The sequence below is a fragment of the Salvia miltiorrhiza genome, chromosome 6 (assembly GCF_028751815.1).
Source record: "Salvia miltiorrhiza cultivar Shanhuang (shh) chromosome 6, IMPLAD_Smil_shh, whole genome shotgun sequence".
NCBI classification, from domain to species: Eukaryota; Viridiplantae; Streptophyta; class Magnoliopsida; order Lamiales; family Lamiaceae; genus Salvia; species Salvia miltiorrhiza.
The window spans coordinates 21,242,191-21,260,184 of record NC_080392.1 but is presented as its reverse complement, the minus strand read 5'-3'; the positions used below and the strand labels follow the sequence as shown (position 1 = coordinate 21,260,184).

General features: G+C 37.2%; 1 protein-coding gene across 1 annotated transcript; it reads right to left on the bottom strand.

Annotated features, from left to right (window-relative positions):
• Positions 1-14,323: 14,323 nt before the first annotated feature.
• LOC130987438 (uncharacterized) lies at positions 14,324-15,164 on the bottom strand. The gene is made up of 2 exons (XM_057910978.1): positions 14,715-15,164; positions 14,324-14,632 (listed from the first exon to the last, which is right to left on the bottom strand). Exons 1-2 carry the CDS (start codon positions 15,057-15,059, stop codon positions 14,519-14,521), a joined length of 459 nt encoding a protein of 152 aa, XP_057766961.1. The 5' UTR covers positions 15,060-15,164; the 3' UTR covers positions 14,324-14,518.
• Positions 15,165-17,994: the final 2,830 nt, after the last annotated feature.

Below are 17,994 nucleotides of genomic sequence, written 5' to 3'. Positions count from 1 at the left end.
CGCCATTCTATAGGGTGCCTTCGACACTAGTGCTGATCCAGGTTCTAGGTCGATAGTGAACTCCAACTGTCTTGTTGGTGGCAATCCTGGTAAGACCTCGGGAAATACATCTCTATATTCCCTTACCACTACTACATCCTCAAAGTTTTTACTTGATTCTCCTTCATCATTCAAGTAAACTAGGTAAGCTTGTGCTCCTTTCTTCTTTACCAATTTCGATGCCTGAAGTGCCGAAATGATTGAAATTCTCTTCTTTCTATCAATGTCGTGAAAACATGTTTGTTCCTTCCCAGGTGGTTGGAAAGTTATCTGTCTCTTCTTACAATTAATCGGGCCAAAGTTCTCTGCTAACCATTCCATCCTTAGAATAATGTCTACGTTCCACATAAGCATTAAGTGCAAGGTTCTTGCTTTCATCTTTAGGAATCCTAACTCAAGCTCTAAGTTAGAAATCATGTGAGAAACTGTAGTAGCTCTTCCTACAGGAGTGATTACTCTCAACTCGGGACTAGCTTGTTTTGGTTCGAGTTTGAAGGTAACATGCTTCAACCAATTAAAGAATGCGAAGCTCCTGTATTAAACAGGATTCTAACTGGTGCATCCAATAACTTGCCCATACTACCTTAAAGTCCTGCCTTAAACCAGCACTTAAAACTCAGACATCTCTTCATCATTATCCATCTTCTGATGAGCGAACGTGTTAGCTCACAGAATTCTCGATTATACTCTACAACCGATTTCTTTCCTTGCATCAAACTTCGATAATCAGCCTCTCGCTGCTTACTGTACTCCTCGGTACATACTTCTCAAGAGTAGTCTTCAATTGTTCTCAAGTGTAGTTTGCCAGTTGCTCAGGTGTTAAAGTCCTCTGACGTGCCTCTCACTAGTCTTATACATCAAAAGAATCTACTAGGATAACTCAAAAGTTGTAAGGGTTCAACCATAGAACGACATCAAAACAAATTGTTCAAGAGACTCAAATGAATGACCAGAGGGTAGAATGAAGTAACTACCAGGTCGAACAAAAATGACCTAGAGTAAGAACCCATCTGACTTTTCAACCGAAAGTTGAAACACGTGGGTTTATAAACCCAAAACACGTCTACTGAGATTTGGATCATGCGGACTGGCCAGGTCCAACATAATCACTCCCCAGTCACACGGGATATACTATCCCGAACTTGGAAATTCTGTGTCTTCTAAACCCTCAACATACTATACATAACAAAACTTAAGTTCACACCAGCAAGCTAAAAGCTTAAACTCAGGGTCCTATGTTCTAGACTCTTGTTTCGAAAGTTCAATATTTTTTTACTCTCCTCTCATGTTGCGGTGGTGGTGGCGGAGTATTATCCCGCCTATCCTTCACATCACACTCTTGATGACATCTTTGAGGCATTTTTGAAATCACAAAAGGAAAACTCAACTCGACCAACGCTCTAAGCATCCTCAAAACTCAAGTTCAATTTACTAACTCAACTTTAAGGAAACCCTCACGGTCACCTTAACATTCATCTGTAAGGCAATAAGCACTCACAAAATGCTAACAAAAAGACCACTCGAGTCCACAAAATATATCCATCAGTAGAATGCCTCTTTTTAGAGGGCTTACATAAAGGGGTTATTTAAACCCTACAAAAACCATAGTATCTATCGTAATGTCCCTTCTAAACCGACACCATTAATAGTACTATGTCTCGGTCTGGACCTCTTACAGTAATTGCTACCAGTTAACTCATCTAGTTGCTACTTTAGCACACTAGGAAAATCCATCTATTTAACATCAGTAGGGTACTATATTCGCATGCTTATCTATCATCATGTCAAAATCTCAAGTACCAGTATCTCCTAAGTAAGTTATATACATCGCAATGTAATTGCAACTAATCAAAAACGAGGGTGTACCGCGCATACTCTCAAGATCATCCTTAGCTCTAGCCTACATCGACTTCTCTTCTCATCCTCATCAACTCTAGCCCTCCTCGGCTACTTCTCATCCTCATTATCGTTTATCATTTTATCATCTTTGGTAACTGATACTCAAGGATCGACTCGATATCTACTACACTCTTCTAGAGTCCCTGGTAGAAAACAAGCATCCGGTCAGTAGATCCGCATAGAAAATCTGGGTATCTGTAACAAATCTCATCTCTTGTGGGTCCAATGCTCAAGACAACATGTCCCATCATATTGAGTGGCTTTCTTCCTTGCTCAATCCTACCACTCGATTGGTAGCACGGGGACTAGGTGCACGATGCCATCCAGTCTAGTAACAACCATAAGGCTTTCATCCTTTCATAGTCTATGAACATGTGTTTGAAAATCTGCTAGGGTATCTCTGTACCACATACTGTACGCCTCGTCCTCGTATCCGATCTTTCCTGAGTTCGATCTCACAACAGTCCACTTTCGTGCAGTGCCAACAGTCCTGGCCAACCTATAAGGAGAACTTAAAGGTGACTCTAGGAACTAACTCTAGTTGGCTCCAGCAACAGAAATAAACAAAACATAACTTAGCAAAACTCCTATTAAGTAGTACTGTTATCTTAAAACTTAAGCTCAAAACATCTAAATTCTCATCTCGTCCCATCTTTACATAGTAGGTAACCTCTCTAAACAATGATATTAGATCCCTTAATCTAAATCATCATGACTCAGTAAGACAACTCAAACAATTCTCTCTCAAAGCCATCTCCAAAGACTATGGCTCATGATACCTTCTCAAGTACCATTCAGGTTGCGTGAGCAAAACTCGCGTTACAAAACATCTCAAACATATCGTACAATATCTCATTGCAGCATGCTAATAACTCATCATTAATCATGCTATTATACTCAAGCTCATAACTCAAACTCATAACTCATAACTCATACCAACAAGTACTTAAAGCAATTGCTAATTCTCTCAAGCTTTAGCTCTAAGTTCTCATTTCATCCTTCTACTTAGTAGAAAATCTCTCTTAACAATGACATTAGATTCCTTCATCTAAATCATCGTGACTTATCACAACTGCTCAAACAATTCTCATCACAAAACATCTCAAATACATCACATCATAACTCATAATTATGCATCCTCAATCATATAACATCATATGATATAAACTCTCTCATGATTCATCATGTAACATCAACATCATACTCTTACAACATAATAACTCATTATTAATCATGTTGTCATCCTCAAACTCAAATTATGCATCTTCAAAGTGTAACATCATAACTCATCATATAACCTCAACATCATGCTCTTCAAAATTTAACGTCAAATAAACTTTGAAATTTTACATACCTCGTTGAGCCTGGTGTGATGGTGCGCTGAGCTCACGGTTGTTAATAACTATTAGCCTAGTAACTCATTCTAGACTAAACTCAAGACTTCAAATTCAGAGCTTAACCTTCGCTCTGATACCACTCTGTCACGGCCCGCCCTAACTAGGGATAGTTAGGCCGAGTGATCCACGACTAGGGATGGGGTTAAAGAAGAAGGGGAAGAAAAGGGGCGTCATTTATAGCCGTAAAACTTACTCATCTTAATAAAACTCGTCATTTTTATTCATTAATACTCAATTGAAAACAGTCTATGAAAGACAGCATAAAATTTAATTAATATCATTAATCAAGTTATACATCATATGAAACCATTCTCTTAAGACTCAAAGTATGACATAACATACTATAACATCAACAACATCTTGCAGCGGAAAGTAGCTAGACATATGTATGAAGACATATTCTAGACAGGTTAACTATTTATTAACAACCCTGGAGACTCCGCTCATTGCAGCACCATCATCACATCAGCTCAACCTGCACATTTAGAAAACATATGCAGGGCTGAGTACAAAAGCACTCAGTGGGCACGTATGCCTAGGTATAAAAATACATGCTTCAAAACTGTAAATTGTCATGCCATCATAAACAGTACAGCAAGGGAGTTTTTTCGCTAAAAAGGCCCAAGCTTACTAAGTTCATTTGTGATTCTTAAAGTTCGTCTGATCAGACTAAGTTCTTTTGTAATCTATCATATCTGAAACTGTGTGCCGGAGAGGTGGCCACCTCTCACGGTCACTTGACCGGCCAACCCGCTAGATGACTCACGGTCACTGGTGTACACTAGCCCTGGCAGGATAGCTATCAACTGCTCAGGACCCGAATTCGATTGCATCATTGGCAAAGCCAAAGCAGATAGATATCATACTAAAATTGAAACATTTTATGGCAAGATAATAGTTGAAATAACTTTAACTCAAAGATTTTGTCATGAAATAACTTGCTTGAACGTAACATTTAAACTCATTTGATATATATGAAACTGAAATTAACAGTTAGATCATCTCATGCATTCATTCGTATAAGAGGCCTACGACACGCAGGGGATCTCTATATACGTATAGTAAAAGTAATGCCCACCTCGTTGTGTCTCTGTATCAATGAGTAACGTCACTCTCTCCCTCAAGTCGTTACTTCCCGAAAGGACCTTCATCGTTATGAAGAATTGGTGAGAAGTTATAAAAGAAACCTCGATTAATAATCTAATTTCTTTTATGAAACATTAGTATCTCTAATGTTCATCTCTCTTGATTGTTAATCAATATAACAATTATTATCTCTCGTCATTACTCATTAATTATAACATCCTTATGTTATAATTAGCAGCGCTTCAATTAAAAGAAATATTTAACACATCGAAAAGTCCACTTTCTTAGCAGATCTATTCGCTCTCATCTCGTCTAATTAACCAATTAGAAAGTTAAACTTTCCATTAGGCATGTATTTGAGTCACGGGTCAACAAGAATCGACTATGCTCAAATTCTAATTTCACTAAAAATTTCGACATGACCTATTCATATATAATGTCAGCCACGAGATTTCAACGCGTGAATCTCACTACGTGAACTCGTCTCTCGACTCAAAACTTAACATCTTGACATCTTTTCAACGCAAACCAAACAATTCAAAATCATCAAAACTCTTTATCAGTAAACTATCATTTATACTCGACACCAATTGTTCGAGTGCCAGATACCAACATTTATGTGCGTTAATCATAACTCTCACAACTCACACCATTTAGTCATATCGTATCATCCATCAAAACAAATATAATCAAGTTGTTTTCTAGAAAGTTTTGCTGTTTTTGTGTCATCTTTAAAAATTCATAACAACCAACTCAATCATCATAAACTCTCATACCAATTGATCTCAAAAACTCCATGAAGTGTAGTTCACTCTAAAAATGGTAGTTAACCAAAAAGGTTAAAGGTTTTTGGAGATATTGCTCTTTTAGTGCAGGCTGTCAAAGATTGACAGTTTCTGCCAATTTTGTTTAGGCCATTAGAAACCAAGGCAAACCTTAATAAAATTCCATCAAATTTAATCATCCAAAACTAAAGGTATCCTTGAAGATTTGGTTAAAATTTCACAAGAGAAAACGTTCATATGATCTGCCAAATAAACAATGAAACTCATACACTTTTACTGTTGGAAAAATATGACAGCAGAACAGGGCATTTTTGAAATAATAAACTGCTCTGTTTCAGAGGTCATAAAAATCGAAATATTATGTTTTTAGAAAAGTATTGAAGTCTAGTTTCGTTTAAAAAAAACGGTGATGCAAAATCCTTCATGGATTAATAGATATAAACGTTTTTGTGAAGTCTACCAACAGTTGACAGATTCTGTCAAGGATTTTTTCAAAATATCTTTAAAATACCAAACATCATCCAAAAGACATGAAATTTTGCAGCGACGAAATACACATATCATAGATAAACATACTAAAATTTCAGAGCCATCAAGCAATGAAAACTCATCGAAACATAAGCTTGAAACTGCTGTAAAATTTTTACAGAATTCCAGTTTTAATTTCGTTCAACAATTATCATCCATAAATTGTAAATCAATTAGCATGCTCATGTGATATCGTAGAACACATATACGCAATAATATTCATTATGCAACGTCCCAAACTTCACGAATTTAAATAATCATACTCTAAAAACTTATACAATTTTCGTGCTTGGAAAAATACGAATTTAATATATATCGATTCTAGCATACCCTTAAGCACAAATATCAAGTCAAAACGATCAAACAAAAATCGAAAGACAAGCTAATATGTGAAAAACGGGGCTGCCCTCATGGGTTTCATAGCTACGGTTCGTTCCGTTCTTACTCCCTTCATTAAACATGCTCAACATCTACCCAAGAACAACATACTAAAATTTCACGACGATCCGACGTCGTTTCAAAATAAAGTCGAGAATCGACGTTTTTCGACGTCGACGAAAATCGAAAAGAAAACCATCAAAACGTAGGTAGAGATCTTACCTACTTAAATACGTGTTCGAAAAGATGATCGGGGCTCGTCTTCTCGCTCAAAACGGAGCTCAAAAGCTCCAACTCCTCAACAATGGAGATATGCGTGAGTTGTGTGTGTGTTTAGTGTGTGTGAGATAATTAAAAATTAAAAGTGAGGGGTGTTGGCTGCTAACAGCCGTAAGTAAGTGAGGGGAAAGGGGTTTGGGCGGTTGGGGGGTGGTTAGGGGTAGGGTAGGTTAGATATTTAGTCGTTAAATATCTCGTTTCGTCTCGTCTCGTCTCGTCTTAACGACTAACTACCCATACTCTTCGTTACTCGCCCTCTCAACTCCTACTCACTTTCATTACACTCGTAATTCTATATAAATATAGAAAACGCATGCCCGTTCTCGAAATTCTGATAAACGAGCTCGGTTCGTTTATCGAGAAATCCCGATTTACTATTCACTCGTCGTCCAAAAATAAAAACTTTCATTATTGAACTCGTATCGAAAAACTAAGAATATTTCTCGACGACGTGCACGTAAGATTTTGAAAGTCGACAAACAGACGAAATAGCAGTATTTTTACTATTCATCGTCAAAAAGTCAAAAATTTCAAAAACGTCTTAACGGACTCAGATTTCACTTCCGAGTTCACCGTTCTCATTCAAATAATTATCTCGAATTATTCAAATACTCAAACTCAATTACGGATATAAAATCTCACATCATTCTCACATCATCGAAAGAACATCTCAACATCTTAAAAAAAATAACAAGAAAACTTCATATAACTCCTCATCTCTTTACAAAGTAAATCAAACAAGGGATCTATACCCTAATTACTCAAACTTAAGCAATTAAACACGTCATCAAAAGCCCGGGTGTTACATGGTCCGATACTGTTTTGCAAGTACAATATTGCGAAAAGCTCAGTTCGATACGGAAACCTGATTGCTGGGGATTTGGACTTGTACCTCCCCCATTCCAGTGCGATTTGGTGTGGACCTAATAATGATTACGATGAGTCGGCTTGGTCGCTTCGGTGCTTTCAATAAATTACTATTGTTGTTGCTGAATGAAATGCTTTGGCTTTTCTGGCGAGGACCGATTACTTATCAGTCTTGGTTATGGGATTCAGGCAACGGTGAAGGGACACTTGCTATTGGCACATCAATGTCAGCGGTGGGTAGCTGTATTGGAGATCGTAACATGCGACGGCAATTAGAAAGCGTCCGATGGATCAGTGCTATCCATTCAGTCTATTTGCAAGTTAAACACTATTAATGATGGTCCGATACTGTTTTGCTAGTACAATATTGCGAAAAGCTCAGTTCGATACGAAAACCTGATTGCTGGGGATTTGGACTTGTACCTCCCCCATTCCAGTGCGATTTGGTGTGGACCTAATAATGATTACGATGAGTCGGATTGGTCGCTTCGGTGCTTTCAATAAATTACTATTGTTGTTGCTGAATGAAATGCTTTGGCTTTTATGGCGAGGACCGATTACTTATCAGTCTTGGTTATGGGATTCAGGCAACGGTGAAGGGACACTTGCTATTGGCACATCAATGTCAGCGGTGGGTAGCTGTATTGGAGATCGTAACATGCGACGGCAATTAGAAAGCGTCCGATGGATCAGTGCTAGCCATTCAGTCTATTTGCAAGTTAAACACTATTAATGATGGTCCGATACTGTTTTGCTAGTACAATATTGCGAAAAGCTCAGTTCGATACGGAAACCTGATTGCTGGGGATTTGGACTTGTACCTCCCCCATTCCAGTGCGATTTGGTGTGGACCTAATAATGATTACGATGAGTCGGATTGGTCGCTTCGGTGCTTTCAATAAATTACTATTGTTGTTGCTGAATGAAATGCTTTGGCTTTTATGGCGAGGACCGATTACTTATCAGTCTTGGTTATGGGATTCAGGCAACGGTGAAGGGACACTTGCTATTGGCACATCAATGTCACCGGTGGGTAGCTGTATTGGAGATCGTAACATGCGACGGCAATTAGAAAACGTCCGATGGATCAGTGCTAGCCATTCAGTCTATTTGCAAGTTAAAGACTATTAATGATGGTCCGATACTGTTTTGCTAGTACAATATTGCGAAAAGCTCAGTTCGATATGGAAACCTGATTGCTGGGGATTTGGACTTGTACCTCCCCCATTCCAGTGCGATTTGGTGTGGACCTAATAATGATTACGATGAGTCGGATTGGTCGCTTCGATGCTTTCAATAAATTACTATTGTTGTTGCTGAATGAAATGCTTTGGCTTTTATGGCGAGGACCGATTACTTATCAGTCTTGGTTATGGGATTCAGGCAACGGTGAAGGGACACTTGCTATTGGCACATCAATGTCACCGGTGGGTAGCTGTATTGGAGATCGTAACATGCGACAGCAATTAGAAAGCGTCCGATGGATCAGTGCTAGCCATTCAGTCTATTTGCAAGTTAAACACTATTAATGATGGTCCGATACTGTTTTGCTAGTACAATATTGCGAAAAGCTCAGTTCGATACGGAAACCTGATTGCTGGGGATTTGGAATTATTTTCCAAATTATTTATTTTTTTACCTGAATTTTCAGTTTATTTATTTATTTATTTTCAAGTTTTTAGTTTGTTTATTTTTTCTCCCTTAATTATTTCTGAATTTGTTTCTAAATTTTAAATTTGAGTTTATTTTATTGCCAGTTTAATTTATCTTCATATAATTTATTTTCCAGTTTTTTTATTTCCTATTAAATTTATTTTAGTATTTTCCAATTTACTTATTTGTTTTTTTGAATTTTCAAATCTGGTCTTGCTTTATGGGAACGAGGAGTAATAAATGGTTTTGGTGTTTCCCCTTTTTATATGAACAGTGGCAAAAACAAACTAACACAAATTAGATGCAATATTTATTATGGTTTTTAAATTTCAGGAATTAAGGTATCTTAAATTATTAATATCACAAATATATTCGAATATATTTGTTAATAATTTAGATAGTGGGCCATAGACCGCAAGCTTTCAATGGAAGCTTCAAACGGAAGTAGAACAGTTGGGGTGGGAAAATAAACGCAAAAGTCTTTTTCACTCTCTTCTTCCCGCGTGCTACAACACAAGCTCTCAGCCGTTTTTTTTGGGGGAGTTCTTCGGTGCTGAAGTTTCAACATTTTTCTGCACTCAACCATGTTGGCGATGCTATAACCCAACGAACGAAGTTTCAACACCATAGGTTTTCGTTCAAAATTTGTTAATTTCTTCAATGTTTGCATGCTTGTTGACATTTTTAGTTTTTCACAAAGAATGTAGCAGAAATCAAGTGTTTTTAAGTTAATAGAGTGTTTTCCTGGTTCGCGGTTGTATTATTGTAGGTAATCAAAAATAATCCTAAAAGATGACAGATATTACGGGCGAAAACATGGACGATTCCGAGGATACAGGTATTATACACTTCCTGTGTTGCAAAGAATGCAAATGAAATCTCTAATTCTTCCACTATTCGGTATTTCTGCAGTTTCCAAAATTAGGGGACATCTTCTTATTTTCATTTCCTTTGTAGTGGACATTTCAATATTTTAGGGTTTTTAGTGTATACAACTGACAACTATGCTTTTTGTTTATTACTGTGTGAGAGTTCTATTATTGAAGGCCCACATACATCAATTTCTACTTTGGTGCATAAACAGGGGCGTAGCCAGGGGGGCTAGAGCCCCCCCCCCCCAATTTTGAAAAAAAAAATTTATAATATGTCTAAAAATGTTGTTATTATTGTTATTATATTTGTATTTTAGTAAAAAATGTCTAAAATGTATTGAATGCCCCAAAAAAAAAATTAGTAAATGTTGAACTATATTATCTATGAAAATGTTATTATTATTATTATATTTGTATTTTAGTAAAAAATGCCTAAATGTATTGAATGCCCCCAAAAAAATTTTAGTAAATGTTTTGAACTATATTATCTATGAAAATGTTGTTATTATTATTATTATATTTGTATTTTAGTAAAAAAATGTCTAAAATGTATTGAATGCCCCCAAAAAAAATTTTAGTAAATGTTTTGAACTATATTATCTATGAAAATGTTGTTATTATTATTATTATATTTGTATTTTAGTAAAAAAATGTCTAAAATGTATTGAATGCTCCCAAAAAAAAATTTTGTAAATGTTTTGAACTATATTATCTATGAAAATGTTGTTATTATTATTATTATATTTGTATTTTAGTAAAAAATGTCTAAAATGTATTGAATGCCCCCCAAAAAAAATTTTCGGGGGCGCCCCCCCAAAAAAAATCCTGGCTCCGCCACTGTGCATAAAACAAAACTTCTATCCCGAGAGGACCACAAATTTATTTGCACAAATTTATGTTTTAGGTGCAGGTATAAAAGTATCACCACGGAACCAACCAACTCTATGCATTCAAGAAATCCGCCAGTGGTTAGGTGCTACAAACCTAACCAGGTTACAAAACTCTTGTTTTGGTGCTTTTCTAGGGTTAAATAAGCTTAAGTACCAAGGACACCTACTATATCTGATGTATTCTAATCTTCTCCCGGAATCTATGGATGAAAGACTGCTACGTATTTCTGTGTGTGGTAAAGAATTGGAACTAGGGCCACCTGATTTTCATGCGTTAACTGGTCTCTCGTTTAATGGGTGGGAGCAACCTCCAAGCACTTCAAATTTCTTTAAAAAACATTTCAAAGGGGTGAAAAAAATAACATTCAGCCAACTTAGAGAAGCCTTTCAGAAGCATTGTACTAAATTGGGTGGGGCTGATGACGATGCTTTGAGGTTTGCTTTGTTGATAATTTTGTATGGAGTGTTATTGATAAAACACTCAGCAGCAAGGGTAGAAGAAAGTTATATGCATCTAGTTGATGACTTGGAACGTTTTGATAAGTTTCCTTGGGAACTTGTGGCGTACGAATTCCTTGTTCTTGTCAGCCACAACAATAGAATAAAGATGAATCTTCAGAAGAAAAATAAAAAGGGATTTACGGTCGAAATACAGGGATTTGGCTATGCGCTGCAGTTGTTTGCTTACGAAATGCATAACAAAATTGGTGGTCTTTGTGCTACGAGGCTGGATGAGGCAATAACTCCAAGGATGCTCAGATGGGCTCCGGTGCCACATAAGGTTGGTCGGCAAAAGATTCAGGCACTATTGAAGCCAACCTTTGCACGTGATCTGGTATTTGACTTTGAAATTCTTATAATTGTGAATGATGTACTCCTTATTGGTTTTCGATTTTACTAACATATTATAAGTTGTTGTACATTTTCAGAATAGCATGCAACTTTGAACTATTGCCTGGTGAGTTGGAAAATTTACAAGCTGCGGGAATTGCGAAGGGAGTTGAATGTCGTGTACCGCTGAATGAGATCATACATTTCACAAAAAAGACACAGCCACTGCTTACACTTAAAAAACATCAGAATGTAAGTAAAGACGATCCGTTGAGTAGTATGCCCGTTGAAAGAAGAGGAATTCACCTTCCCAAAAGGTCCACAAGAGTTGCCCATTCAGTTGTTGACATCACAGATAGGGAATTGTTTAGCAAACTTGGGCTGAGAGACATTCAGGCAAAGAAGCAAGGACACATTGAAAAAAAGGAAACAAAAAAAGGTAAAAGAAAGATAATGGAGAAGGGACAGATTTCTTCCCCAGGCTCGAAGAATAAGAGAAAAAAGGTATCCAAGTAATTGCACCTCCAATGGTTTCATAGTTAAAAAGATTTTGTGTGTACTTGTTTCTCTTTTGTTGTAGGTTGCTCTTCAGAAAAAACCAAATGTACCACCAACAAATGAGCCCCCGCTGAATGATGGACAGCCAAGTGCCAGCCAACAAGGGAATTTGGCAGAAGCAACAAATGAGCCCCCGCTGAATGATGGACAGGCAAGTGACAGCCAACAAGGTAATTTGGCACAAGCAAATGAAGCCCAGAGTTCTTCTGAGCCCACTAGAATGCAATTTCAGGAGGTAAACATTAAAGCAGAATGATATTTACAAAATGTCAATGACCATGAAATATCTAAATTATTTCCTTCTTTGGTTTACAGCTTATAATGCTTGGTCGTCAATTACTTGAGAGAGTTGGATCTATTGATGAGAATCTCAAAAGGTCGTCAAACAACAAGAAGATGGAAAAAGGGACAAATGATTGCCAGACAAAAGCTGAAACCAAAGATTGCCAAAGCAAACCATTGAAGAATCCTACAACAAAAGTTCCCACGGTATCCTTGGAAACTGAGGTCGTTGCAACTGAGGTAGTGGATTGTGAATTAATAACGGATGAGGAGTTTGAGCCAAATCAGTCAAGGAGAAAATCAAGCAGATTAAAACGACCTCTAGCACTGAAGTATGGACTTAGGGAGGGCCCTTATCCATTACAAGTAGCATCGGCAGCTTCAATTTCAGCTTTCGAGGCATGGTACACTAGCAGCGTCAATGATCTACAGTACGTACCGAACATTTAAAGTTTTTGTGTTTGATAAACTAGTAACATGAACAAAAGATTTGTGTTCTTTTATTAGGTCTAGGCCATTAAAGGGAATGCCATACGTTGGAGAGCGTCATGCAACTTGGTTTGAGGAGTTGTGGAAACCCAATGGATGGGTTAGTGGTGATGTGAGATATTCCACCTAGTGATAATATCTTCTTCTAAATTGAAACTTGAATGAGGATGCTTGCGAATGACGTACCTTTTTTTTGCAGCATATCGATTGTTTAGTGAATATGAATATTGCTGCATTTAAAAGGGACCAAACGGGCTTTCTTGCAAAGTGGACTGTGGTGGAGCAGACTGGTTGGGTAAGTTTCTGAAATTATTAGCATCTTCTATGTTAGGGCTCTTATTTGTATGTTAAGTGAACCCTATTTCCTTTTGGCGGAGATTTAATATTTTCCAAATGATGGCAGAACGCTCTTTGCGCCTTGACCCACGGCGTTTTGCGCAGTCAACTTAAACCTTATGTCGAAGGTAGGGCACCATTTCAGCTGGCTACTCCGTGGTGGGAGGCGGAGAAGATCTTGGGATTAGCACAGGTAAATAGGGACCATTGGGTTTGCTATGAGATCCAGATTGACAAACAACAGGTCACCGTGTACGACTCCCTCTCAGACACGAGGGTGGCCGAGAGGGTTCGCAAACCATTTGACCAGGTGTTGAAAAACTTAGCGTGGATTTGTAAGGAGTTTAAAGTTTGGGACCGACGATCGACGAAGAGCAGGTTGAAAAGAGTGTGGGATTTGAAGATACATCAACACCCGCCTCAACAAGGAAATACAATGAACTGCGGAATCATGGCCTTGAAGTACTTCGAATGCTTGATAACCAACACGCCATTGAAGGTACTACACGAGGATCACGGCTCAGAATTTCGTCGGTCTTATTGCGCACAACTATTCGAGTACGGAGTTTAAGATGACTAAGAGATGACATCTGTTGAAGCCAAATCATTTGATGTGTGACTGTTTTGTAAATAACTCAACTATGAAATGCTTTTGTTTGCAAGATCGAACTTGTGGTTTAATATGGGCAGGTTACTTTGGAAAGTAATGTTACCTGTTATGCAGTGCTAGCTAAATGTATGATCTGCTGAATGAACTATTTAGGTTAATAGCAGCACAATATTTTTATCTATATATTTTTCATTATTTATTGCTCTATATATTGGAGTCACTAACTGGAGTCATATTGGTCTTTATTGGTATATATTGGAGTCACTTACTGAATGAACTAATTATGTAATATTTTGATCTATATATTGGTCTATATATAGGTTAAGAGCAGTAACAATATTGGAGTCACTTACATATTTTGATCTATATATTTTACATATGAGGTCTAATATGAAATAAAATTCAAGAATCATGAACATTGTGCAAGGTTTTAGATCAAACTTACAAAGTTTTTTTTCAAAAAAAATGGCATATCCGATAAGAAGTTATGGCATTATGGCAGCCATAATACCAGTTATCAATTCATGCATTGTGTGTTAGCAAATACACGTTAATATATAATAACAGAATTCAAATACATGTTTAAGCGTCCAACCTATTATAATGGTTGCTTCGTACTTAATAGCATAACTAAACATCCAAGTTAAGATAATCTTAATACTAAAAAAAGGTTCATCATTCTCCCCATGAGAGCTAAACACACATGCTAATAAAAACTTAATAAAGGCAGATGCCAATTTCACCAATCATCTTCGTCTGAACAAGAATACACTCTTGGCTCGTAGAACAGGCGTTTTAAGATATCCCAGTTTGCCTCTCCCTCTTCCATGTAACATAACGCGCTTGGATTTTCCTTATTGAAATAAAATTACAAAACATTAATATAGGTATTTAAAAAATAATAATAAGTAAGTAATTTTGAAAAAATTACTTACGATTTCAATTTGACTCCATGATATATCTGTGCAAAACACTCGCTTACTCTCTTCACAATACCAAGTTCGATCATCCTTCAACAATGCATTGAATCGAACATATCGGAACCACCACTCCATAACTTTCTCATGATACTTGTGCTTTGGAATTTGCAATAAGTAAGGATGACCGGTTAACTCATCGCAAACACTGTCAATGACAGCGATATTGCCTTCATGATCGTCGGGGTTCCATTTCCCATCTATTCTTGCACGATCCAGCTTTAGTAATACAAGAAGCTCAGTTGGGCACGACCATGGCGGGTAATAATGAACATCACTTTGGGATATGGCATTTGGTTTCATTTTTTTGGGAGAAATGAGTTCTGCCCAAATGAGGCTCAAATATATAGCCAATAAAATTACCTTTTTTGTTGCTCAAAACTAGAAGTGGAAATCTGAGATCTCAAATACACTCCTGGCCAAGTATTGTCATATCAAACTTTATCATTTATCAGATAAAGCATAAAGCAAGGAATATATGCTCCAAAAAAACCAGCAAATAAAAGACAGTTCACTCGAAGACAAAAATGACTATATTCCTTTTTAATTCAAATTATATTAACTAAATAAAACATACAAATACATAGATACGCGTAACAAACTTTATGTGAGTTGTCATCTATACTAATATCTTATTTTAAGCCTTAACATGAAAAAAACAAAAAAAAAGGGAATAAGCAATTCACCGAACCTTATGGCATTAGATCCAACAACAAATAATGGAAATCAATTAGTAATAAATATCCATAACCAAGTCATTCATATTACAGATAACCACGAGTACTGTTGTTGTCTAACATAATTACATCAAAATATTCAAAAGAGACCTCTGCTCATAACTTTGCCTTTGGCTTCCTAGAAAGTACAATACAAAACCAAACTCAAAGCTATGAAGGAGGATTCTTTCCAAAACAATAAAATCCATGATTGTTCAAGTTCCAAAAAAACACGTGCTGCACATCACAAGAAAGAGTACCTGCACCTGCCAAAACTCCAACATACCGACAATTTAGGCTTCAAAGGAGGCTCCAAACAGACGGACTACGTACCTCCGACGTAATATGGCACCACGCTCAGGATTTATGCGATCAACGGGGACACCATATGCACGGCATTCCATATACTTTAGCGCCATGATTCCACAATCGCTGCAATTTGTTTGTTGTGGAGGGTTCTCGAACTTGACAACATCCCAACGATCTACGACCGCGTCTGAATAGTTGGACCTCTCCCACACTCTACCCAAACGGCATAATATAGGTATATTCTTCCGGACATTGTCAAAATGGCTGGCAACTACATCCCAACTATAATTGAAAGAGTCATAGACCACAATACGTTGCTCCGGTATACATATCTCATAGAAACACCAATGATTGCCATTGATGTGAGCGACACCAAATACACGTCGAACCTTAAACCATTCAAGCCCACCTATGAAAGGAAGACTTCCTCGGACATATGGCATCAATGCGGCAACCATTTCCTCAAGGTTTTCACTTTGCAAAGCCAACTTCTCACATATTAAAGGCAAGATAAAGAACAAAATCAGTCGTGTATACACAAAACTTAATGGAAAACAATGAAAGTATACTTACCCAACAACCCATCTCGAGGCAACACCAATCTCGTAATACTGGAGACGCTACGTCTTTGTTGAAATCAATCAATAGCAAATAGATGAGTGCATTAATATGCTGCCAAAAAAAGAAATATTATTCTTGCTCACAATATGAGTTACGAAATGAGTTAAAAAAAAATATTGTTCCTCCCACGTAGATGCATACTGTACTCACAATATTATTCCTCGTCAGAATATGAGTACCAAATAAATTAGTGCACTTTTATATGAGTGGCAATATGAGTCACAATATGAGTAACAGTATGACTCAAAAAATATAAATATTATTAGGGCCAAATACATGAATAATATGCTCACAATATTATGCCTGCTCACAATATGAGTACGAACTTAACGAGTGCATTATTATGATCCATAGTGAAAAAAAATCTAAAATTGATATGTTTCTTACCTCGCTCTCCAGCCATCCATGGCGTTGCAAAATGACATCAAACCACTCAGAATCTAAAACACGCAGGAGTTTGATCGGAAGCCTACGATCATATCGGCTACAAGTGCAAATGAGTCAAAACAATATCAGTTAAAAATGGGAAAAATTCAACAAATACATAAACTAATGAATGGGCAGTTGCAAAAAAAAAAAAATCATACCGATCTCCAAGAGAAGCAGCCTTCTGCCATCGAAGGAATGGATTTAGTTCAGAGTAGTTGAAGTCATAATCACAAGGATCATATTTAAGGCGTTCCATCAACATTTGGTCAAAACCAACTTCCATGTTCGCCGATGTGCAACCAACATTGAGAGACGGGATGAAGTTGGTTGTATAGGCATGGCTGTTTTCTGTAGTTATGTCCTTGCTCTTCAAAGCTATACCAACACCAGTACTCATACGTGGAAAGAAGCTTTTTTCTTCATAACCTTCAGATTTTGACATCTGATCATCACAGAAATTAGACTTCTTTAAAGGATTATCAGTTAAGGGAACCGACTTCATGGGTTGATGACGAATAAACTGATTCACAGCCAGTGGATCTTCATGCATCAATTCGTTGCCACACAAGTCATTACTAAAACCCTCCTCTCGCTCGTGTGTTTTACACATACTAATAAGTTCTTCAATATTCGCAAAGCGAGCAAATTCACCTCCATCACAAGGAAACTCTCCATTTATTTTGCCAAACAAACCTTCATCAAGTTTACTGCATTGTTCTCCACCAGATTTTATTGGGTTTGCACTTGCCTTCGGGTGAAAGTAAGACCGGAGGCACTCTAACACCTCATCGTGTAGAGTCGTAGTACCACTCTCAACTTTAACAAATAGCTTATCAATTTTCTGATCTAACTTATCGACTTTCTCCATCAACTCCATCATCAAAAAGATCAAGGCCTGTCGTACCCAAAAAAAAAATAAATTAAATATAACACAAAAATCATTTCTGTGTTTTAAAAAAAGGAAATAAGACTCACATTGCTATTAGTCTTTGCTTTTTCAGCAACCGTAGTGTAATTCAGAATTTCCACGCTATTGTTAGAAAGGGCAGGGCTAGATGCTCGATTTTCTGCATTATCATCCTCAACTTTCGCCTTCTTTGCTTCTATATTCTTTGTTTTTCCTACCAAACGAGGGGAACGGCGGGGATCCAAGCTTATCAACG

Bases quoted from the DNA above. Each gene is read 5' to 3' on its own strand.
- LOC130987438 (XM_057910978.1), bottom strand. From the start codon at position 15,059: ATGAAACCAAATGCCATATCCCAAAGTGATGTTCATTATTACCCGCCA. The intron at 14,633-14,714 runs GTAAGTAATTTT...TATTTCAATAAG, and splicing joins CATGGAGTCAAATTGAAATC to GAAAATCCAAGCGCGTTATG.